The sequence below is a fragment of the Mastigoproctus giganteus genome, chromosome 11 (assembly GCF_048544385.1).
Source record: "Mastigoproctus giganteus isolate SK-2022 chromosome 11, ASM4854438v1, whole genome shotgun sequence".
In the NCBI taxonomy this organism is placed as follows: Eukaryota; Metazoa; Arthropoda; class Arachnida; order Uropygi; family Thelyphonidae; genus Mastigoproctus; species Mastigoproctus giganteus.
Genome location: NC_143585.1, coordinates 2641920 through 2666966, shown reverse-complemented (window position 1 = coordinate 2666966; position 25047 = coordinate 2641920). Strand labels below are relative to the sequence as shown.

General features: G+C 39.3%; 1 protein-coding gene across 1 annotated transcript in view; it reads right to left on the bottom strand.

Annotated features, from left to right (window-relative positions):
• LOC150077646 (transmembrane 9 superfamily member 1-like) overlaps positions 1-25047 on the bottom strand; it is a 274121-nt gene that overhangs the window by 63329 nt on the left and 185745 nt on the right. Inside the window, exons 11-12 of the mRNA XM_090385415.1 lie at positions 22926-23018; positions 828-938 (exon numbers count right to left, since the gene is read on the bottom strand). Of these exons, the coding sequence (XP_090241541.1) occupies positions 828-938; positions 22926-23018 (204 nt within the window). The remainder of the gene's footprint in view (positions 1-827; positions 939-22925; positions 23019-25047) is intronic.

Genomic DNA, 25047 nt, shown 5'->3' with positions numbered 1-25047 from the left:
CCAGAGCAACATACCAACTGTGCAGTACTACTGTCAGGTTAGTGGAAAATGAAAAAGACCTGGTAATTGTACAGTTAGATATGAAGTTTCCTGAGCAGTACAGACAGGCTGCAAGAGTAGCTCATAGGGTCTTGTCAATGATATATATGAATTTTGCTAGCAGGGATAAGGAGGTGATTATTCTCTTGTACAAGGCAATGGTCAGGCCACACCTTGAGCACTGATACAGGTCTGGAAACCTCATTTTAGGAAAGATGTTGAACTACTAGAGGAGTACAGAGAAGGGCAACAGGATTGGTGAATTGAGTAAAGGGTTGCTGTTATGAAGAAAGGCAAACTGCAGCATCTGGAGACTAGGCACGTATGAGGTGATCTGATTGAGGAGTATAATGCCTTGAATGGTTTGTGTAAGCTCAATGCTGATGGGATTCCTCCTCTTGCTCAGATTCTGCACCTGAGGAGGCATAAATTCAAATTTAAGAAAGACAGTTGTTGTTAGGTTTGTTGGTGCATCAGCAACTGTGGCTATAATGCACTGATTTCTGACAAAAGACAGTTGTAGAATAGATGTGTGGAAATGTGCTTTTAGCCAACAGGTGGTTGATTGCTGGAAGAAACTTTGATCTATCATTGTGGAAGTTGACAGCTTAAATAAATTAAAGCCTGAACTAAACAAACTTTTGGAATAAATGGATGAGTGAAACAGGAAGGTTTTTTTTTTTTTTTTGGCTGCTGCTAAATAAGCTTGCTTTCTTGCATCATATGCCTCTACTAATGCTTAAGTTAATGCTAATGCTAACTGAAAATAATAAAATCTAGATACTCACTGAATAGCCACACTGCTAAAAGCAGTAAGATAGTTGTGAATGGCAATGCCTGAGTAGAAGCATATGACCAAGCCACAGTGTTTTGGACACTCCAAATGATGAAAAAGGGTACTAAAAAAACAAACCCATCATTGAAAAACATTTGCCCAAGTTATATAAACTCACATTCTTTACATATATCAATAATGTTACAATAATAACAGCAATTTTTTTTTTTTTGGTATGAAAATCATTGCCAAAAAAATGAAGCAAATTACTTAATTATATAGTGGTTTGAAAAAACTATGTATGGCTATGTGCATAAAAATTTCTGTAATGGCCCTCTAAAGTGCTCTTAGACATACTGTGGCTTTGGTACTTCAAGTATCTGCTTATTGTATGTACTTTCTAGCACTGTTTTGTTTATATAGATTGTAAATGCATTCACCAAACTTATTCGTTATATTATATACCTCTAATCTGTTTTGCTTTCCCATCACTTATGACACACCAGACGGTTTGACAATACTTTGGCAGTTTTTATCTATAGGATATACTCTTCTTGAATTAATGTGTTTTGTAATTAAAAGCATAATGCCTCCTCCTCTTCTGTCATGTCTGTCTTTCCAGTAATATGCACTGTATTTACTATATTCAAATTGTGCATTCCATATGATGTGGAACAGAAAAGTATTCTGTTAGTTTATATCCCCATTGCTAATTGGTGCAAGAAGGTTTTTTTTTTTTTTTTTTGGTAGTTGTTGGCGCATCGGCTTCTGTGGCCATAATGCACCTCCCAAGGTTTTTGCAGTACTTTGATTGAAGCCCGAGGCGGGATTCGAACCCGTGACCTTTGGGTTGCCAGGCAGGCACTTTACCCACCCGGCTAGCCCGTTTGGCCGTGCCAGAAGGTCCACCCAGATGCAAATTGGAGCTAATGGTTTCTAGTTAGTATATATGCAATGTATGTGATTGTTGATTTAAAAGTTACATTGTTTTAAATGAATTCATATGTTTGAACACATAATTCAAACATATGTAAAGTTATGAGTTTCTGACAGCTGAAAATGTTAGACTGAACTTTTCGCAAAAGAGCCTACGCCTAGTGCCGTCAGACAACTAACACACTAAACCCCGGGTTCCCAACCTGTGGGTCGCGACCCCCTAGGGGGTCACAAAGTGTTTTCTGGGGGGGTTGCTGTGGTTATTTTTATTTGCAATTATTTTTATAAAAAATTTCGCCATGAAGGTTTTCAACAGTTATTTATTTCAATATGGCACATACGGCTACACCGCAATATTCTACCAGTGGTGGTAACACTGATTTTTGATAAATGAAAGGAAGTGACTTAAGGTTCACCGCAGCAGATACTTAAAAATATTAAAAGTCCACCATGTTCATACATATTAAACATTTTATATTATTTTAATTATTTGCTATGGCGGGCCTTTAGTATTTTTTCAAATTTCCGCCACGGTGGACCTTGATTCACTCCCTAAAAATAAAATATACAAATGCAGTGTTATCATTAGAATAAAATTCTATGTTACAAATAGTAAACTGAAAAAAAAAAAAAAAAAAAAAATTCACTCTGATGCAAAACTCAATATAAAAATTCGTTTTTAATCAGTGTCTCGATGTGTGAATAACAGCTGTCGAATACGGACCATTGAATAAAGACGAGTTGCTCTCTTAACGCAGTTAAACATCACCCCTTATGTTTTGCTGATGCCATCATGTTTGCAATGATGTAATTCAATAATGTCCACGATGGGCCGTCTAATGCAAACTGGCGCAAACATAGTTTACCAATAGTCAACCACCTTTATTGGCGCCATGACCGAAACCAGCCACTCGCTGCCGAGTGCAGGTTAGCTGCTGCTTGCACTTTCTAAAATCTAAACAACATCAGTAGGTCACATTAGTCCATGCTAAATCTGTACCCATGGAGAAAAAAACGTAAATATTCAGAAGACTATCTAAAATTTGGCTTTACCACCTTGATCAGCAATGGCATAGAGAAGCCACAATACGTTTTATGCAATGTTGTTCTTAATGCTGACTCTATGAAACCTTCTAAACTAAAACGTCACTTAAAAACAAAGAATTCAGAACATACTAAAAAATCGACATCAGCTCCATGGAGCCAAAGGTGGATGCATGAATAACGTCAGCCTCTAATTGATCTTGCTTGTGTTTACACTTACGACACTCTCTCTCTTGCGCTCCGTTGCTGACTTTGGTGCTTGCTTTTCAATGTTAGATTTGTCGAAATTTTTGAACATGTTTAGTTGATGTAACTTTCGGCATCGTCATAACTTAACTAAATGAAACACAACCGCAAATGCTCGACAAATGTGAAGTAACTGAACGAAGTAGTTACTTTAACGAGTTGTTCAATTCTTGAAAACTAAAAACCCGATTTGAAATCTGGTTATATATCCTTTTAGTGCTCTCAAAGGGTTTCACCGGAGCACAGTGCAGACACTCGGACAGAGCTTCTTGTTTGGATAACAGAGAATCTTGCCACTGATATTCCTGTGATTGTAACTGGAGATTTTAATATTCCTAGCCCAAGACACGATCATGCTAAAGAACACCTCGATGCAAGCCTCCAAACCTTAGGACTGACCCTACTGGGTACGATTCCGACTAGGGGAGAGCAGCATTTGGATTTATTATACCATAATATGACTAATATAAAAAACGTCACCCCTCAAACTAAATTCCAGTCAGAGCACTGCCCAATATAATGTGAAATTGCCGCATCAAATTGTGCAGGTGAGCAACATAGCGACGTGCAAATTCGACAGACCAAGAAAATATACTCCCTTAAGTTTATTACACCTGAAATTATTTTAGAACATCTGAAAACCTACAACTGGATTGATCTGTACAATAAACCGGTGGATACCAACTTGATTGAAAAAGAGCTCTTACTTATTGCTGCCTTGAAGGAGGTAAGAATCATGGAAATATCTAAACCTACAATTTCTGGCCAAGCAAAAGGTTTACAGGAAATGGAGAAATTCAGGATTTAATGAAGACCTCACAGATTATAAGAAAAAAAAGAGCCATTTTCTTGAAAAATAAACGACATGCACACTACAAAGAGGTTCTAACAAAATTATGACATTCAAAATGAATTGTCAGCAAAAAGGCTACTAAATTCGAAATGGAGGAAACCACATTCAGACACTGGGCTAAAGAGAGCTTCAAAGGACTGCCAGTTGAATGTCAAGCTAGAAATGTACAAGAGGATCAGCCAGAGGATATGGTGCAATATATTTTTCAGAGTGGCAGCATTATCCAACGTTGCTATTTCTAGAGAAGATCTCATCAATGCAATTAACTCCTTGCCTAACAAATCTACGATCGGCCCTGAAGGGTCGCTATCTTTATTTTAAAAATATGCAGCATCCATATGTTGTGTTGTTGTACATATTCCAAAACATTCTCAAAGACTGGTTTCTTCCCCACAGATGGAATCACTACTTTGTGAGGCCGGTGCCAAAAAACAACCCAAAGGACTCTTCAGACTTTCAACCCATATCGATCAGTTGTTCTCTTTTAAAACTCTTCGAAAAAGCCATTCTTCTTTCTTTAACAGAACAGTGTTTTGCACACAGGCCACCCTACCTCCATACCATACTACCGAGACGATCCACTATTAAATGCAACATGCTTTAAATGAAAAGACCCAAATTGACATCATATCACTTGACATTAAGATAGCTTTCGATAATGTATCATTATCTGCACTTGAAAATATACTGAAAGTTTATTTCCGCATTGAAGGCAAGCTATTACAGATTATCAAGACCAATTTGAAGACAAGACATCTAATCTAATTGTACAACATAAAGAATTCCATGCAGAATACACCCTCACTTGTGGAATACCTCAGGGAGGTGTCTTATCAGCTTTGCTGTTCGCTGCCACCATGGAACCCTTTCTAGTGCAGAACAGTAATTTTATTTCTTATGCTAATGATATAAAGTATTTCATTTATTATTTTATTATTATTAGCTATATGGTGCAAGGAAGCCAGAGGCTTATGCTGCAACAGCAAAAAAAAAAAAAAAAAAAATTCCCTAGTTGCCCTGAGAGAGAGAGAGAGAGAGAGAGAGAGAGAGAGAGAGAGAAGTAGAAGGGAATCACCAAGAAAGAGAAGGATGATGATATCCAGCTTAGGACCCTGGGTGTGCCAAGCCCACACTCACCAGATGTGAGCCCCCGAGGTTAATTGTCTCTAACAAAAGAGCTCTTGTGTCCGACATCAATATCCACACCAACGCCAAGCTTCATGAACTGCATTTATACTTAGAAAATATTGATCTATGGCTAAACTCTAACAAGTCAGTACAACTGACAATAACTAACAAGAAGATAAAAAATCAAATCGAATTATTTATTAATGAAGCAAAGGTGAAGAAAGTCATCTCTTACATAGACCTAGGGACAAGGGCCTCACCTTCCAAAGGCATTTTCAGAACACCAGATCAAAAACTCTTGCTGCCATATGGGCTGTAAGAGAGGAGATAACTGGGATTCAAAACCCAGTATATCCAAAAATGTATCGTTCCTGTAGCCTTATATGCTTCGACAATTTGGTCCTCTGCTCCAAATACTTATATTAAGAAATTTCTCAGCCTGGAATACTGGCTGCTCCGGTGGCTGAATAGGATTGCTGGTAAGCCCTTTACAATTTCAAAATCCATACTGTATACAAACTTAAGTGTAGCTCTGTGGATTCAGATGGTCACCCTACATAACATTTGCACTCTAGCACAACTTCTGTCTGGGAGTTTAGATGCCCCTCAAATTGAAAATCTTGTGGTCAGGCCCTGCCCGGGAGCCCAGCTCCACTACCCTCATAGTCTCCGAAGCACTCTACATAACACGGACACATTAAGGCGGATGTTTCCTGCCGATACTCTGGAGCTCTTTAGATTCTTCAAAATAGACCGGACCGGGTCTATTTTGAAGGGACTGCCATGACAGAACCTACAGGAAGCTGATTGGAGCAGATCTGTACACTAAACTACATATATAATGAAGAAAGCATTTCGAAAAAGATGGGTTTTGTTCATAGCAAAAGACTTCAAAAGCCCATGAACTCATAAAAACTGCACTAAAGGCTTTATAGTGTCTTCAAAAGACTCTTATAGGACTGATGATATTCTGTTCAGCAGAATGACTATGACATTCAATCCAAGTGTAAAATGACTGTAATTATTCTTATTTATTTAAGAATTATTTATGTATTTTGTGATATTTTATTTTATGTAACTATACGTGTTCCTATCTAATAAGTTATGTTCAATGTATGTATGAGCTACCCTCCTAGATAACTTCTCTGCAGGGTGTTTAATTAATAAACTGATGATGATGATGATAATAATAATAATTATTATTATGAAGTACATGAACCTGAGACACGAGGTGAAGGAGATGTGGAATATGCAAGAGGTAACGACCATCCCGATCATCATGCCAACCACCGGTATGGTGCCAAAGACCCTACATAGCAGCCTAGCAGCAATAGGTCTCCCAAAGAACACCTACAAGGAACTCCAGAAAGTCGCAATCCTGAACACTTGTAGGATAGTCAGAGAGTTTCTCGACCAACAGTAACACCAGACATTACAACCACCCTGTGTACTTGGTAGCAGTACCCGTCACGGATTGGAATCCCCAAATCAGGGAGAAATAATATAAGAGCAACAATAATAATAATTTTGTTGTTCAATTGTACGCAACTTGTTGCGTCACTACACTTGTTGCGTACAATTGAGTTTTCTTGGGCACATGCATTGTACTTATTGCATCATTGCTATTGAGAGTGAAAGTAACCAAGGCGTAACTGCAAATGACCAAAATGTGAACTTTTTATTTTTCTCGAAAAAAAAAAAAAAGATATTAAATATCAAAATTTCTAATTTTTTTTTTGTATATTTGTTGACATATACCCGACAAAATAAGTATAAATTGTTTATACTATTGTCTATTAGTTTTGGAGATATAACAGCGGTTAGACGTTTCACTTTTCATGATAGCCTGAGCGCCAAGGGTACCCCCAGCACAGACATTCACGTCAAAAGGATTTGGAGTTATTTTGACACCATGAAACTGGTCTCGGACATCAGAGACTTGATCCTAGGAGGTTTTCAGCAACAGAGCACAGCAGCAGCAGTGCAAGCATCATATGAAGTCGCATTGGAAATTGCCAAACAAAAAAACCTTGCATGATTGGAGAAACGGTCATCAAACCTTGCATGTTGAAGATGGTGAAGTTAATTCTTGGCGAAGCCAGAGAAATAAAGATGCAACAAATATCTCTGTCCAATAACACTATTCAGAGGCGCATTTCAGATATGTCTGTAGACGTGAAAGAGCAGGTTTTGAATGAAATCAAAGTTTCTCCATTGTTTTCTTTTCAAGTTGATGAATCAACGGACGCAAGTTTATGTTCTCAGTTGCTTGTCTTTGTGAAATATATTCATTCAGATGATATCAAAGAAGAGTTCCTTTTTTGTAGTGCACTTGAAACTACTGAAGATATTATGGAGAAATTATATTCTTTTTTTACCTAAATACCTTTTTTGAAACTGGAGGACTACAGTGGAAAAACTGTCTGTCGGGTTTGTACAGATGGAACACCAGTTATGCTAGGGTCAAAGTCGGTCTTTCAGACAAAAATGAAAGAAATTGCTCCCCAAGAAAAAGGCATTCACTGCATGATTTACCGATATGCTCTTGCCAGTAAGACTTTTCCGGCTCCTCTGCAAGAGATATTTGATTCTCTGATCAAAATTGCGAATTACATCAAATCTGGAGCCCTCAACACCATCTGTTTAAAGAACTCTGTAAAGACACGAATTCTGATCACAAGGTTCTTCTTTTCTACACTGCTGTACACTGGTTGCCGAAAGGAAATATTGTCAAATGAGTTGAAAGATGAAATCAAGTTGTTCCTGGAAGTGCAAGGGAAACATGACCTTGTGGCTTACTTTAATGATGAAGCTTGGAAGAAAAGAGTCGCTTACTCAGCAGACATTTTAGACCAGCCAAATAAGCTGAACTTGAAACTTCAGGGAAAGGAAACACACATTATCCAATTTCAAGACAATCTTCAGGCATTTGTATCCAAGCTGCAAAACTGGCGTCAGAAAGTAAATTTTGGAAATATTGCTATATTTGAAAAACTCTGCAGTGTGGTAGAGGAATATGAAGGTAAACTGGATGAGAATCTGAAGGAGGAGATTATTGGGCACCTTGGATCCCTTGAAAAGGAATTTCAGCGGTACTTTCCTGAGCTTACAGAAGAAGCTGCTGCACTGGTCCGAAACCCACTCTCTGCTTCCCTGAATGCAACCAGCATTCCCGATGAAATACAGGATGAATTCTTGGATCTGTGGAATGATTTCTCGGCACGTAATTTGTTTTATGAAAAATTGCTGACTCAGTTCTGGTGTGCTATGTATCAGTCATATCCAGATGTCACCATGCTTGCCTTTCGAGTTTTACTTCCATTTGCCTCTACATATCTCTGCGAGAGTAGGTTTTCAACACTTCTTCATATCAAAACAAAGGCAAGAAATAGACTGAATGTTGAGGATGACATGAGGTTGGCTTTAACAAACTCAGCCATGAATTTTGAAGCTGGTTGCCCAGATGCAAGTACAACTATCACATTAAATATTAGGTTAGAATTATATTCTGAAAGATCTATGTTTAATGTATTTTCTTTACCCCATTAAAATGCCTTTTTATGCAAATGTGGTGGGGTCACAGGTTACTTGGCTATTATAAAAGGGGGGGGGGGTCGTGACTCAAAAAAGGTTGGGAAACACTGCACTAAACAGTCAATCCAGTTCAACACACTGAAACATTGAACAAGTTCAAAAAAATTAAAAGAACCAAAAGAATAAGATCTTGCAGCATAGAAGTGTTGCTTCAACATAATAACACATGACCTTACTACAGCTGTGCAATGCTGGCAAGAATTTCTAGAATTTGAAGTTGTTCTGCATTTACCTATAGCTCAAATTCTACCCAGAACAACTTTTTTAATTGCCAGAGCTTAAAGAAAATCTCCAATACAGCAAATGTAACTCTGATAAGAAGTTAAAGCAGGCATAATAAGATGGCTTGTCTCTCAGCTGAAAGATTTTAAGAATCGAACACAATATATGAGTTAAGTGAGGCAATTATGAGGGACTTGGTTGCAAGCTTTGTAGTCCAACATAGTCAAAATCCTTCATCACATGGTCGCCTTGAAATCTCACCATTTCAAGAAAGTCAATGAATTTTTTTTCCCAGATGAAGTCTCCATACTTGGACACAATATGTACCCAAATGAAGTCTTACAATTGCATTATGTGGGATTATGACCTCCCTATCTCAACAGCATATTGTTCAATAAATTATCGATAGAACGCCATGGGCTTTCTGGGCCGCCTATTTACACTGCTCTCAGAAAACTTCCTATCTGCCCGTATCGCAACTCTGAGATCCCTTTCTTCCTTTACTGTTTATAATTAAACCCCACCAAGTGTATAATGGGGTGGCATTTTGTTGCATTAAAACATAGCTGCCACTTTTCTCACCATTCTTGAAGCCTGTGTTGCTTGGCACTGATCATTAACAACTCTCCCAATCTTTACATTATAAGCAAATTTTGACATCATGCCCTTTATTCCATTCCCCACAGTCGTTTATGAAAATCATAAACAGTGATCCAAGAAGCAATCCTTGAGGGATCCCACTTCTGATGTTACACCGTTCTGAAGAATATCCATTTTACTCACACCTCTGCCTTCTTCCCTGAATCCAACCTGCAACATGTGAGAGTTTATACAGTAACCTCTCTTGAGGGACTGACTCAAATGCCTTGCTAAAATCCAATTAAACTAAGCCAAAATTGCTCCCTCCATCTAGCTCACGAATAACTGTGTTAAAATATGCTGTGCTCTGCTCAGAAAATTTGAGATATGAAATTCTCTGAGCAATGCAAACGTGCTGCCAGAACAACTCATGGAGTTTTGTCAATGATATACTGAAATTTTGCTAGCAGTTATAAGGAGGTGATTACCCAGTTGCACAAGGCCATGTTCAGGCTGCACCATGAGTATTGTATACAAGTCTGGAAGCCTCACATTAGAAAGGATGTAGATCTGCTGAAATGGGTATAGAGAAGGGCAACCAGATTGGTAAAGGGAACAAAAGGGTGCTCTTACCTAGAAAGGCTTCAGTTCTGCAAATTTCAGCTTCCAGAGACTACGCACCTGCAGTTTAGATCACCCTGCAGGGTGATCTGACTGAGGTGTTTAAAGTCTTGAATGGATTGAGTAAGCTGAATGAGAATGGTATTCTTTCTCATTCTAAGACTATACACACGAGGGAGCATAAATTTATGTTGAGAAAGGATGGTTGCAAGACAGATGTGAGGAAGTTTGCTTTCAGCCAGTGGGTGATTGATTGTTGGAACAGGTTTCCATCTGTCATGCGGAAGTGGATGGTTTGAGCAGAGTAGGGCAAATGTGGTTTGAATAAATTCAAGTAAAAACTAAAATTCTTGGAGGGTATGGATAGGTGAACTGATTTTTTTTTTGTCTGATGCTATATAAGCTTGCTTTCTTGAATCATTTGCTACTACTGCTACTAAAATAGCTTACCATGTAAGTTAAACATAATTTTCGCTTAACAAAACCATGTGTTTCTGTTGAGAATGCCATTTATATCTAAATGTCCTGGGATTGAACTCTTACTCACTGTCTCGAAGATTTTCTCTACCACTAAAGCCGGACTAGCCAGCCTATAGTTAACACTGACAAATGTAAAGTATTGCATATGGGTAGCAGTAACCCCAGAGTAACGTACCAACTGTGTGGTACTACATTCGAGGCAGTGGAGAATGAACAAGACCAGGGGATAATTGTGCAGACAGATATGCTGGAAGAGTAGCTCATGGGGTCTTGTGAATGATATACAGGAATTCTGCTAGCAGGGATAAGGAGGTGAACGTACCCTTGTATAAGGCCATGATCAGGCCATCCTTGAGTACTGCATACAGATCTGGAGACCTCATTTTAGGAAGAAATTCATTCTAGCAACCTAGAATGAGTACAGAGAAGGTGAGGGGAACGAAAGGGTCCTTTTACGAAGAAAGGTTTAAGTCGAAAACTCATTTCACACATCCATTCTCTCTCTCTCTCTCTCTCTCTCTCTCTCTCTCTCTCTCTCTCTCTCTCTCTCTCTCTCTAAAAGTTTGTCCAGTTCTTCCTTGAATTTATTTAAGCTATCAGGTGTATAAGGCTTTGAATTAGTTGAGCAGGTTCAATGTAAGGAGATTCTTCCTCTTGCTCAGATTATGAACCTGAGGGGTCATAAATTCAAATTGAAGAACAACAATTGTAGTGTAGTGGAATAGATGTTTGGAAATTTGCCTTTAGCCAGCAGGTAAAAGATCGCTTTTTTTTTTTCCCCAGCAGGTATTTGATTGCTGGAACAAACTTCCATCTGTTGTTGTGGAAGTTGATAGCTCAAATAAATCCAAAGAAGAGAATGGATATGTGAAATATTTTTTTTTTTTTTTTTTTTTTTGGCTGATGCTGTATAAGCTTGATTTCTTGCATCATATGCCTCTACTAATATTAAGCCTAAGTCTTCATTGGAAAGCTGCTGTCCATGGCTATCCAACAGCTCTGTTACATCTTCAGCTATAACCTCGTGCAATCCTGCCTCTTGCACCAGCCTGCTAATGTCTTCAACAATGTTCTCCATTGCTCTAATCCTGTGAAGTTATGCATAAATCGTGGGAGAAATTTGCACCACACTCCATGCAAACAGTTCACTGACGCTTTCTCCCAAGCTGCATCGATGTTATTAATGCCCTTTAAAATGTCGAATGGGTGCCAATAATACCTAACAGTTTTGACTAACCTGTCAGATAGGCCGACCGGGCTAGCCGAGTGGGTAAAGTACCTGCCCGGCAACCCAAAGGTCGCGGGTTCGATTCCCGCCTCGGGCTTGGATCAAAGTACTGCAAAAACCTTGGGAGGTGCAATATGGCCACAGAAGCCGATGCGCCAACAACTACCAAATCAAAAAAAAAAAAAAAAAACCTGTCAGATACTCTCGCCATTTCCCTGAAGGTTTGGTGGAGGTAAGGAAGGGGCTTTAAAGATTGCTGTTACCTCCTAGTCAATTGGTTGCAAAACTGAAGTGGTGTTTAGTGGCATGTAAACAACCCTGACATCCAGAGATGTTCTGACTTCAGCAAGGTTTGCAGATGGACAGGGGCATTGTCCAGGTGAAGAACCTTGACTGGTAACTCATTCTCTTTCTCTTAACAAAATCAGAGCAGAGTAGGGCAAAAATAGTTTGTGTACCAATACAAGAATATTTGTTGTGTCACCCAAGCCCTCCTGTTCCATTTCCAGTAGACTGGCAATGTGGCTTTGTTTAGGCCCTTGAGAGCATTTGGTGTCTGTGAATGGTACACCAACATTTGGTTTTAATTTTAAAGTTCCAGAGACATTTGCACCCAGCAGAAGTGTTAGCCTGCCTTTTGCAGCTGTGAAACCTGGTCTGCACTTCATGGGCAATGGTTCTTGATGGCAATTTTTTCCAATAATGACTGGTCTTGTCAACATTAAAAATAAGATAAGGAGGATAATTACCCTCCTCTGCAGGAAATGCTACAGCTGCTTCAGAATCGGCACTTGCCGCCTCGCCACTTAATTTTACACAGAAGCATTTACTTTGAGATTTAAATCGCATGAATCATCCCTTGATACATATGTTTCCTTAAGATCTTCAAAAACTGACTTTGCCTTATCAGTAATAACAGCTTGAGTCAACAGAATGTATTTTTGATTTAAGTCTCGCAATAACAGGACAATGACAATAATTTTTTAATTTTTTCTAAAAGTTTATTTTTGCCATAACTCACTTGGGTCGCACTTACTGTCGTAGAATATTGCAATGACTGTTTTATTTCATCTGCATTTTTCATTATGGTACTTACATAAGATGGAGGCAATTTCATACTGCTACACACATTAGGACGGGTCTGACCATCTTCTATTCTACAAATTACATCCATCTTTTTTTCCTATGTGATAGATCTATGTGGCTTTTTAGTGACATTAGCAAGGGTACAGGATGCAAGAAAGCAAGCTTATATAGCATACGCCAAAAAAAAAAAAAAAAAAAAAAAAACCCACACACCCTCTTCTCATTTCACCCATCCACTCACTCCAAATGTTTGCTAGTTCTGCCTTGAATCTGTTTAAGCCATCAATTTCTACAATAACAGATGGAAGTTTCTTCCGGCATTCAACGACATGCTGGTAAAAGGCAAACTTCCGCACATCTATCCTACAATTGTCTATCTTCAATTTGAATTTATGCCCTCTCAGGTGATTTTTCTGAGCAAGAGAAAGAATCCCATCAGCACTGAGCATGCTCAAACCATTCGAGGCTTTATACACCTCAATCAGATCACCTCGCAGGTACCTAATCTCCAGACAATGTGATTTGCAAAAGAATAAGCCTTTCTTCATAAGAGTAACCTTTTGTTCCATTCACCAATCTTGTTGCCCTTCTCTGCACTCGCTAAAATGAGGCCTCCAGACCTATATACAGTACTCAAGGTGTGGCCTGACCACTGCCTTATACAAGGGGATAATCACTTTCTTATCACTGCTAGAAAAATTCCTGTATATATCATTGACAAAACACCATGAGCTACTCTTGCAGATCATCTACACGGCTCAGAAAACTTCATATCTGCCTGCACAATTACCCCCAGGTCCTTTTCATTCTCTACCACTGTCGGTGTAGTACCACAGAGTTGATACGTTACTATATACGTTTTAGGGTTGAATTTGAAAGTGTCTGCAATTCTGCCCAGACACAATAGGAGGGAGTATATGATGAGAGCCCTGTTGATCAATTTGGCCCTGGAAAGATTGTGCAGGGCTCAAGGGGTAGAATTTTTTTCAGCCTGGTCTGTACTTGTTAACAGGAGAGACTGCTTCTGCAGAGATGGGATACACTTAAATAGAAAGGGTGCAAGAATGTTTGCTGATGCTATCGAGGCAGTGTTAGGTGGGTCGGAAAACTGCTAGATTGGGGGGGATACAAGGACTAATAGATTAACAGTAGCCACTGGCAGAGGAGAAAGTGAATCTTGCACTGCTTCTATTGGAATGAGCAGCAAACAGGAAAATAAGATGCAGGATATTTCAGAGACTGCCGGGAGTCACTGCGGTACAAGTAAACACATGGGTTGTGTTAGGGTAGCTAAGAATAGAAATAGGTGCATGTATACTTGCGTGTACACCAATGCTAGGAGTTTAGTAAATAAATTTGATGAATTTGAGGTATTGCTCAAAACATCAAAGGCAGATTTTGTTGGGATTTCAGAGACGTGGTGTCACAAAGATATAAGGAATGCAGAACTGGAATTTGGGGAGTACAATGTCTACAGAAAGGATAGACAAGATAGGAAGGGAGGAGGGGTTATGCTATTAGTTAAGAAACACATAAAATCCAAGGAAGTGAAACCAGTCGACATCGCTGGACAGTGCAGTGTCGAGTCAGTTTGGTGTGACATAAGCATTGGGAGATCAAAATTGAGAGTAGGAGTGTGCTATAGGCCTAATGACTCTGATGAGTATAATAAGAAACTGTACAGAGAAATAGAGTGGGCCAGTAAATCAGAGAGTCTTATAATGGGGGATTTTAATTTCCCAGATATTGACTGGTATTTGGGGGCTGGTCACTCACACACTAGCAAGGCTTTTGTGGATTTATTGGATGATTGTTTTCTACATCAGCATGTTCGGGAGGCAACTAGAGGGAGTAATACTCTTGATTTGATTATCAGTAGTGATTCTTGATGCATTAAGAATCTGCAGATAAATGAACCACTAGGTGGCAGTGATCACAGTGTTCTGAAGTGGGAGTTACTCAAAGAAGTAACTACCATTAGGGGTAAAGGAAAGGGGTATTGCTTTCGTAAAGGCGACTACGATGGACTGAGACAGTATTTAAATTCTATACAGTGGGATCAACTGATGATGTTACCAACAGCAAATTCAAAATGGGAAGCATTCAAAGAACTTATCTTGGAAGCTACTAGGCTTTACATACCAACTAAGAAATATTGTTCAAGGTTCAGGCCCAAATGGATGTCAGATGAACTAATGAGACATATGGCAGAGAAGAAAAATGCATGGGATACATACAAATTAACACGTGACACAGAAGCCTATGATAGATACAAGTTGATCTGTAACCAAGTTACAAAGGAGGTTAGGCAGGCGAAGGCAGATTACGAGAGATCCTTGGCAAGGGATGCGAAGAAAAACAGCAAAGAGTTCTTTACTTATGTAAACTCTAGAAGGAAGGGGATGAATCAGATTGGTCCACTTGATATCGATGGGTCAACTGTTGATGACCCTGCTCAGGTAGCTAACAAACTAAATCAATATTTTGCATCGAAATCCACACGAGGAGTTATTCAGCGAGGGGAATGCCAGAGGTGTATTCAACTCTAGCAGTAAGCTAGAGAATCTTGTAATAACTGAGAGTAAAGTGGAGGAGAAATTGTTGAAGATAAACACAAGAAAGGCACCTGGGGTGGATGGGATCTATCCGGTTATATTAAAGGAGGCAGCAAAGGAAGTAAGCAAACTCTTATCCATAATTATGAGAGCATCCTTGGACTCAGGGGAGGTACCCATGGACTGGAGATGTGCAAATGTGACCCCAATTCACAAGGGAGGATCAAAGGCTAACACAAGTAATTATAGACCTGTGAGTTTAACTTCTGTTCCCGGAAAATTAATGGAGGCACTGGTTAAAGAAGCACTGCAGGATCATCTAGACAAGACTTCAGTTAGAGCTCGGACACAGCATGGTTTTGTTAAGGGGAAGTCTTGCCTGACCAATTTGATTGGATACTATGATGCAGTCACAAAAGAACTGGATGCAGGGAATAACTTTGATATTATATACGTGGATCTTAGAAAGGCTTTTGATACTGTTGCACATGGAAGACTGCTGCACAAATTGGAGCAGTGTGGCATTGGAGGCAAATTGCTGCTATGGATAAAGTGGTGGTTGAGGGGGAGAAGACAGAGAGTGGTAATCAATGGACACTGCTCATCGTGACTAATGTTATTAGTGGAGTCCCTCAGGGTTCAGTATTGGGTCCATTATTGTTTTCTGTATTTATAAATGATATTGATGATGGTATATCAAGCTTAATGTCCAAGTTTGCAGACGATATGAAGGTTGGCAGGGTTGTCAAGGCCACTACTGACACTATGCTGCTGCAACAGGATCTGGAAAGGTTGAGCAGATGGGCTGAGATGGGCAAATGAAGTTTAACACTGACAAATGTAAAGTACTACATATGGGAAACAGCAACCTCAGAGCAACGTATCAACTCTGTGGTACTACACTGACAGTGGTAGAGAATGAAAGGGACCTGGGGGTGGTTGTGCAGGCAGATATGAAGTTCTCTGAGCAGTGCAGACGGGCTGCAAGAGTAGCTCATGGTGTATTGTCAATGATATATAGGAATTGTTCTAGCAGAGATAAGGAGGTGATTATTCCCTTGTATAAGGCAATGGTCAGGCCACTCCTAGAGTACTGTATACAGGCCTGGAAGCCTCATTTCAAGAAGGATGTAGAGCTGCTGGAACGAGTACAGAGAAGGGTAACAAGATTAGTGAATGGAACAAAGGGGTGCTCTTATGAAGAAAGTGAATTTGAATGCTCTTATGAATTACAGTCTGGAGACTAGGCACCAGCGAGGTGATCTGATAGAGGTGTACAAAGCCTTGAATGGTTTGAGCATGCTCAATGCTGATGGGATTCTTCCTCTTGCTCAGAATAATCACCTGAGAGGGCATAAATTCAAATTGAGGAAAGATAGATTAGGATAGATGTGCGGAAATTTGCCTTTAGCAAGCGGGTGGTTGGTAGGTGGAACAGACTTCCATCCCTTGTCGTGGAAGTTGATAGCCTAAATAAGTTTAAGGCTCAGCTGGACAGGTATTTCGAATGAACAGAGGGGTGAAGTGGAAGTGGTTATTTGTTATTTATTTATTTTACTTTATTTTATTTATTTTTTTTTTTCGCTGATGCTGTATAAGCTTGCTTTCTTGAATCAAATGCCTCTACTAATGCTAATGCTACTCTGGGGTTACTGCTTCTCATATGCCGTACTTTACATTTGTCAATGTTCAACTTAATTTGCAACCTCTCAGCCCATCTGCTCAACCTTTCCAGTTCCTGTTGCAGCAGCATAGCATCAGTAGTATCCTTAATAACTCTGCCAACCTTTGTATCGTCTGCAAACTTGGACATTAAGCTTGATATACCACCATCATCAATATTACTTATAAATACAGAAAACAACAATGGGCCCAATACTAAACCCTGAGGGACTCCACTAGTAACATTAGTCCACAATGAGCAGTGTCCATTGATTACCACTCTGTCTTCTCCCCTCAACCACCCCTTTATCCATAGCAGCAATTTGCCTGCAATGCCACACTGCTCCAATTTGTGCAACAGTCTTCCATGTGCAACAGTATCAAAAGCCTTTCTAAGATTCAAGTATATAATATCAAAGTTATTCCCTGCATCCAGCTCTTTTGTGACTGCAACATAGTATCCAATCAAATTGTTCAGGCAAGACTTCCCCTTAACAAAACCATGCTGTGTTCAAGCTATAACTGCAGTCTTGTCTAGATGATCCTGCAGTGCTTCTTTAACCAGTGCCTCCATTAATTTTCCTGGAACAGAAGTTAAACTCAGGTCTATAATTACTTGTGTCAGCCTTTGATCTTCCTTTGTGAATTGGGGTCACTTTGCACATCTCCAGTCTATGGATACCTCCCCTGAGTCCAAGGAAGCTCTCATAATTATGGCTAAGGGTTTACTTACTTCCTTTGCTGCCTCCTTTAATACAACTGGATAGATACCATCCACCCCAGGTGCCTTTCTTGTGTTATCTTCAACAATTTCCCCTCCACTTACTCTCAGTTATTACAAGATTATCTAGCTTACTGCCAGAGTTGAATACACCTCTGGCATTCACCTCGCTGAATAACTCCTCACGTGTGAATGTCGATGCAAAATATTCATTTAGTTTATTAGCTACCTGAGCAGGGTCATCAACAGTTGACCCATCGATATCAAGTGGACCAATCTGAATCATCCCCTTCCTTCTAGAGTTTACATAAGTAAAGAACTCTTTGCTGTTTTTCTTTGCATCCTTTGCCAAAGATTACTCATAATCTGCCTTTGCCTGCCTATCCTCCTTTGTGACTTGGTTACAGACCAGCTTATATCTATCATAGGCTTCTATGTAACGTGTTAATTTATATGTATCCCATGCATTTTTCTTCTCTGCCATATGTCTCATTAGTTCATCTGACATCCATTTAGGCCTAAACCTTGAACAATATTTCTTAGTTGGTATGTAAAGCCTAGCAGCTTCCAAAATAAGTTCTTTGAATGCTTCCCATTTTGAATTTGCTGTTGGTAACATCATCAGTTGGTTCCACTGTATAGAATTTAAATACTGTCTCAGACTATCTTAATCGCCTTTACGAAAGCAATAAGCACACTGCCACCAATGGTTCCTTTACCTGCAGATTCCTAATGCATGAAGAATCACTACTGATAATTACATCAAGAATATTACTCCCTCTAGTTGCCTCCCAAACATGCTGATGTAGAAAACAATCATCCAATAAATCCACAAAAGCCTTGCTAGTGTGTGAGTGACCTACCCACAAATTCAAGTCAATATCTGGGAAATTAAAATCCCCCATTATAAGACTCTTTGATTTACTGGCTCACTATTTCCCTGTACAGTTTCATATTATACTCATATTAGGCCTATAGCAGACTCCTACTCTCAATTTTGATCTCCCAATGCTAATGTCACACCAAACTGACTCAACACTGCAGTGTCCAACGATGTCGACTGGCTTCACTTCCTTGGATTTTATGTGTTTCTTAACTAATAGCATAACCCCCCCCCTCCCTTCCTATCCTGTCTATCCTTTCTGTAGACGTTGTACACCACAAATTCCAGTTCTGCATTTCTTATATCTGTGTGACACCAAGTCTCTGATATCCCAACAATATCCGCCTTTGATGCGTTGAGCAATACCTCAAATTCATCAAATTTATTTACCAAACTCCTAGCATTGGTGTACATGCAAGTATACATGCACCTGTTCCTATTCTTAGCTATCCTAACACAACCCATGTGTTTCCTTGTTCCGCAATGACTCCCAGCAGTCTTTGAAACATCCTGCATCTTGTTTTCCAGGCTTCTGCTCATTCCAATAGAAGCAGTGCGAGAATCACTTTCACCTCTGCCAGTGGCTACTGTTGATCTATTACTCCTTGTATCCCCCCAAGCTAGCAGTTTTCCGATCCACCTAACACTGCCTCGATAGCATCAGGAAATATTCTTGCACAGTTTCTGTTTATATCCGCTCTACAACGTCATCAATCTTTACCCCTGGCAGACATAACCTGGTCCTGTTCCACCTATCCTTTTTACAAAGCATGTTCCCCGTTTCCCTGACAACAGAGTCACCAACAACTACTTGTTTCTGTGGGACCAGCGCATTCTGCCTTGGGGTTGCCACTGTGTTGCGTGATGACCAAGTGCAAGCTCTGGCGTTGATGTGGGCAGGAAAGCTTTTCAGCAAAGCTTTTGACTCAGTTGAGTCAAAAGCTTTGCTGAAGCTTTGCTGTCAAAAGCTTTGCTTTTTTGAGCAGTTGCTTTATAAGCTGGAACAGGTTGGAATCACTGGGAAAATCCTTAGATGGATATCAGGATGGCCTCAGGGCAGGAGGCAGATGGTTGTGATAAATGGCTATTCTTCAGATCGGGTTGATGTAAGAAGTGGGGTTCCCCAAGGATCAGTATTAGGAGCACTGTTGTTTTTAATTTTCATAAAAGACATTGATGAAGGGATAGAGGATGTGATAATCCCATTATATAAGGCTTTTGTTAGACCACACTTGGAATACTGTGTTCAAGTATAGAGACCGCACCTAAAGAAAGACATTGAGCTTCTTGAAAGGGTGCAAAGACAGGTAACTCGCCTGGTGAGATCAGCAAAAGGGCATCCTAATGAAGAAAGACTTCGAATATGTGGGTTGCAGAGTTTGGAAACTAGACACCTTAGAGGAGATTTGATTGAGGTGTTTAAGGCTCTGAGAAGAATCAGTAAAATGAATGAGGACGACATTTTCAAGATTATAAATGATGCTACAACTAGGGGACATAAATTCAAATTACGGGGGTAGATGTTTAGATTGGACTGCAGGAAGTTTTATTTTAGCAAGCGAGTTATAAATTACTGGAATAAGTTGCCTACATGGGTGGTAGAGGCTGACAGTTTGGGGAAATTCAAAAGTCATCTGGATAGTACCTTTGGGTGAGGAAAACGCATAGGACAATAGGTTTAATTTCCTTTTCTTTTATTAATTATTAGTTTGTTTTTTTTAATCACTGTTTTATTCTTTTTTTTTTTTTTTTTTTTTTTTTGCTGGTGCAGCTTAAGCCATAGGCTTTCTTGCACCATGTGGCCATTACTAATACTAGTGTGTGAGTGACCAACCCACAAATTCCAGGCAATATCTGGGAAATTAAAATCTCCCATTATAAGACACTCTGATTTACTGGCCCACTATTTCTCTGCACAATTGCTCATTATACTCATCAGATTCATTAGACCTACTCTGATTTTTCCCTTTCCCAGTGCTTATGTCACACCAATCGGACTCTACATTGCATTGTCCAACCACATCAATTGGATGTACTTCCGTAGATTTTATGTGTTTCTTAATTAACAGCATAACCCCCTCCTCCCTTCCTGTCCTGTCTATCCTTTCTGTACACATTGTTATCTCCAAATTCCAGTTCTACACTGCTTATGTCTGTGTGACACCACTTGTCTGATATCCCAACAATATCTGCATTTGATGTCTTGACTAGCACTTCAAGCTCAAATTTATTAACTATACTCCTAGCATTGGTGTAAATGCAAGTATACATGCACCTGTTTCTACTCTTAGTTACCCCTAACACAGCCCATGTATTTACTTGTTCCACTATGACTCCCAGTAGTCCTGGAAATCCCCATTGCCTTGCTTTCCAGGCTGCTGCTCAATTGCATTTCAATAGAAGCAGTGCAAGAATCACTTTCACCTCTGCCAACGGCTACTGTTAATCTATTAGCCTGTGACATTTTCACATTCACTTAGCATTATTGTACTTCTCTTACTAAATATGGCGGCTATTATTTTATTAATTTTATCAACAATTTTTAATTAAAAGTCACAAATTGACACTGTAGAATAGTGGCCCAACAATAGTACACCAACAAATGAACTTAATGTTCTTCTCCTCTTATCTCCAGCCACCTGATAGGCTTAGATGGTAGATGGGGATAACTCTCATCTCTGATTGACTGTACTATTTCTTTACATAATATTTGGTATTTATAGTTGCTTGTTGTTTGTTAGGAGCATTGGCGACTACGGCCATGTTGTTCGTGTACATTGTCTGTAAATTGCTTGTGCTCTGAGGTTGATTTTCTGTTTTCTGGACAAAAAACCTGAGTTTCTGAGAGAAAAAACCATGCTGCGCTCGCCTGAGACTGATTACTCAGCCACGTTGTGAAAAAGGCCCATAAAAATTCCTGCTTTCATCAATGGGACTTGAACTCTGGTCTTTTCCACCTGGTGTGGGGAGGACAGCTATCCTACCAACTATGCTACCCATGAGGGCATTCATAGTTGCCCATTTTTGAAAATTTTTTTTATAGTTTTTTGATATTTTAGGCCTTCCGGTCTCAAAAACATCATTATTGTGAATTGTAGCAAAACAAACCGTCGTAAACAGGGTGCTACCCGTACATACTTTGGTCTGTATGACAGCATTGACCCTTCTGGACGTACATTCTACGAACTTCTGGTAATGTCAACCAGAATTCTTCATTCCTCCTGCAAAGTAGCTGTTAGAAATTCAGTCCATTTTAGCTGCAACCTAATGACATTCTAGTTTTTCCCAGAAATGTACAATAAAGGTTTAGTTCTATGCTCTTAGCTATTCAGTCTAACATTTGATGTTACTGACCACAAAAAATTACTGCATGACCCTTGGTGTATGACATGGGGCATTGTCATCCTTACACTAGCCAAATCAATGCAGTAGCATATAACTGTCTAATGCATTCAGGTAGGTCACAGATTTCATGGTTTGGGGCATTGTCACCAACAGACTAGGTCTGTTGGTGGTAATGCCTGAAAATATCCCTAACATGTCCTTTTCATTCCATTGGAATGAAAAGATTCACTCCATGGTACCTTCTGTCATTGTCCATGAACATCAGGAATGATGCTACTTCAAATGACATTTCACACTGGTGACTATGATATTGGGCTTATTCACACACTACATATGGCAGATAAACAGATTTATATTTCTGTGGCTTCTTGGATCTGATCTATGATGCACAAACTACCCTCTTTATGTCAATTCTGTGAATTTGAGAGGCTAACCAGATATTTTTTCAATGAGGTATCACCTCTTTGAATATCTGCAATGGATTTTGGGAAGCTTGGATGAGTTACAGTTGCACACGCGAAATCCAACCATCATCTCATGTTGAGAGTTAAGCTCCATCTGCAATGCATACCAATTTCTAACATGCTACTACTGGTACTGATGTGCAGGTAAACCCCATAAGATTAACACTGATGTCTGAACTGATAAGTATGTACAAGGGCCTTCTAACATGCTGCTGCTACTACTACTACTGCTACAGATGCCCAGGTAAACCCCATGAGAATAAATCATATCTGAACTGATATGCATGTGCAAGGGACTTTTTGCATAATAAACAATATTTATTTGAATACCTTCAGCCACACAGTGTAAGTATGCATACTAATAATGCTAATATTGAACTATAAAATGGATTCAGCAGAAATTGGTTAAAAAAAACTCCTTCATTGACTATAACAAATAGAAGAAAAGATATACAGTTACTTGCCAGAAAACAAACAGGATGTAAGGTTAATGTTCCAGACCCACTGATGTCCTCCCATCTGCCTATATACTTTTGCCGAAATGAAACCAGCTATACCTTGATAAGAGTAGAAGGAGAGTTAAAAAAAAAAAACACTAGTTTACATATCTGTATATATAAAAAGGAAACATTTATAACTATATTTATAATTCCAACAAATGTTGACATGTGCATAATTCAATATACATAGAACACAGATATCAAAAAGTTTTATATTATATTAACAGAATGCTGCAATCTGTATGATTTCCCCAATACATGTAATCCAATGTAATTTTGATTATTTGGATATGTATACATGTACATAATTTTGATTGCTACAATCAAAATATTTCCTTTCTCCCACCTGCAAATGCAAAACTTTTTTCTTTTTTTTTTTTCCCCCATGATGAATCCCTACTTTGTTCCATAACAAACAAATAGTGATTAAAAAGCTCAAGTTGAATAAATAATGTCTGGAACTTTTGAAGGTTCAAGGTGCTAATTACAATCGCAAAAATATTCTGTAAAGTGCTAATGATTAAGTTATTAAAACAAAGAAAATTATTCTACTGCAGTTTTCTCTCTTTTCTTCTCTTTCTCTTGCAGTTTTATGAACGACTTGAATACTTGGCTTACTGGACGTGGATCTTGTGGATATACTTGCAACATATACAAGCATATCCACAAGATCTATATCCAGTAAGTCAAGTACCCAAGGGAAGAAAAACACAATAAAAATATCTATAAACTTCTCGAGGTCAGCTCATCTGTAAAGTGAAACGTAAGGCCATAGGAATAATTCAATAAAGTATCGTGCTACAGAGCAAAATGGAAAGAAAAGAAAATAACAGGTTGCACACAAAAATACGTTTAATGCTTACTATGAACAAAAACACAGGTAAAAATACAGGAAAGTAATACATAGCTATTGGACAAGGAGGGTGTCCTTCATCAGTTGTGATAGTTAATGCAAATATACAGAATGCCATGTGCAAAACACAGAACGTCATATGCATGCTTCTGCAGTCATGTAAGGTGAACTGTGTGCTACAGGTAATAATTAGCTGTTAGAAGGGAATGCTTGCAGTTGTAGCTGAACATTGTAAATGCCAACGTTTGTCAGCCAAAAGGATGGTCGTCTCATTAATGGGATGGACATGACATCCTATGTTCCAGTTAAAGGAATCACTACAGCATGAGATGTACAGCAATTCCAACTAGACGTGGTGACGGTAATGACAGGATCGATCAATAATCATGACGTTGTGGCGTGGATCAATGTCATGCTGGGTTGACCAGAAGTGTTCAGCAATGGCTGAGTGCTCCACATCTGCTAAATGGATAGCTTTCTCGTGTTCAGAGACATGACTACTGAGTCTCCTGTCAGTTTCCCCAATTAGCAGCCAGTGAAGTCACAGCAGGAAATATGGTAAGACTAATCCACTCTGCAGCAGGGGGGGGGGGGACTGATGTCTTAACCCTCAAGACAAGGGATTGCAACTTACTGCCCGGAAGTTGTAAGCACTTTATCCCATGAGCCTTTAAGACTCTAGAAATTTGTTACGATAAGTTCGGGTAGAAAGGGATAAAGACGGTTGAGGTGGTATCATTACTGTGCATGGTCCTGTGGGCCACTACGTGATTGTGGACATGTAGGTCACACCTATCTGGGACAATGGTGGGGTAGTTGCACCTCGTCAGATCTGTCTTAACCCTAGTAATCTCAGTGCACCTCTCATCCACAGAACTAGAGTGGGTCCATAATTTTGATTGCTACAATCAAAATATTTCCTTTCTCCCACCTGCAAAAAAAAAAAAGAAAAAAGTTTTGCAAATGCAAAACTTTTTTCTTTTTTTTTTTCCCCCATGATGAATCCCTACTTTGTTGTTTAGAGTGGGTCCAGGTGTGGGTTAGTAGGGCTTGTGCCATGCCGAGAAGATGGTCGCGTGCGTGTGCTGACTGGTAGTTGGTGAAATGCCCAGCACACATCGGCTAGCAATAGACTGATGTCTGCAAACGTGTTCCCTCCCGCCAGACAAGGGAATCCAATAAAGGAAGAGTATTGTCTGACTCCAGTTCGATGGTGAATTGAATGAATAGTGC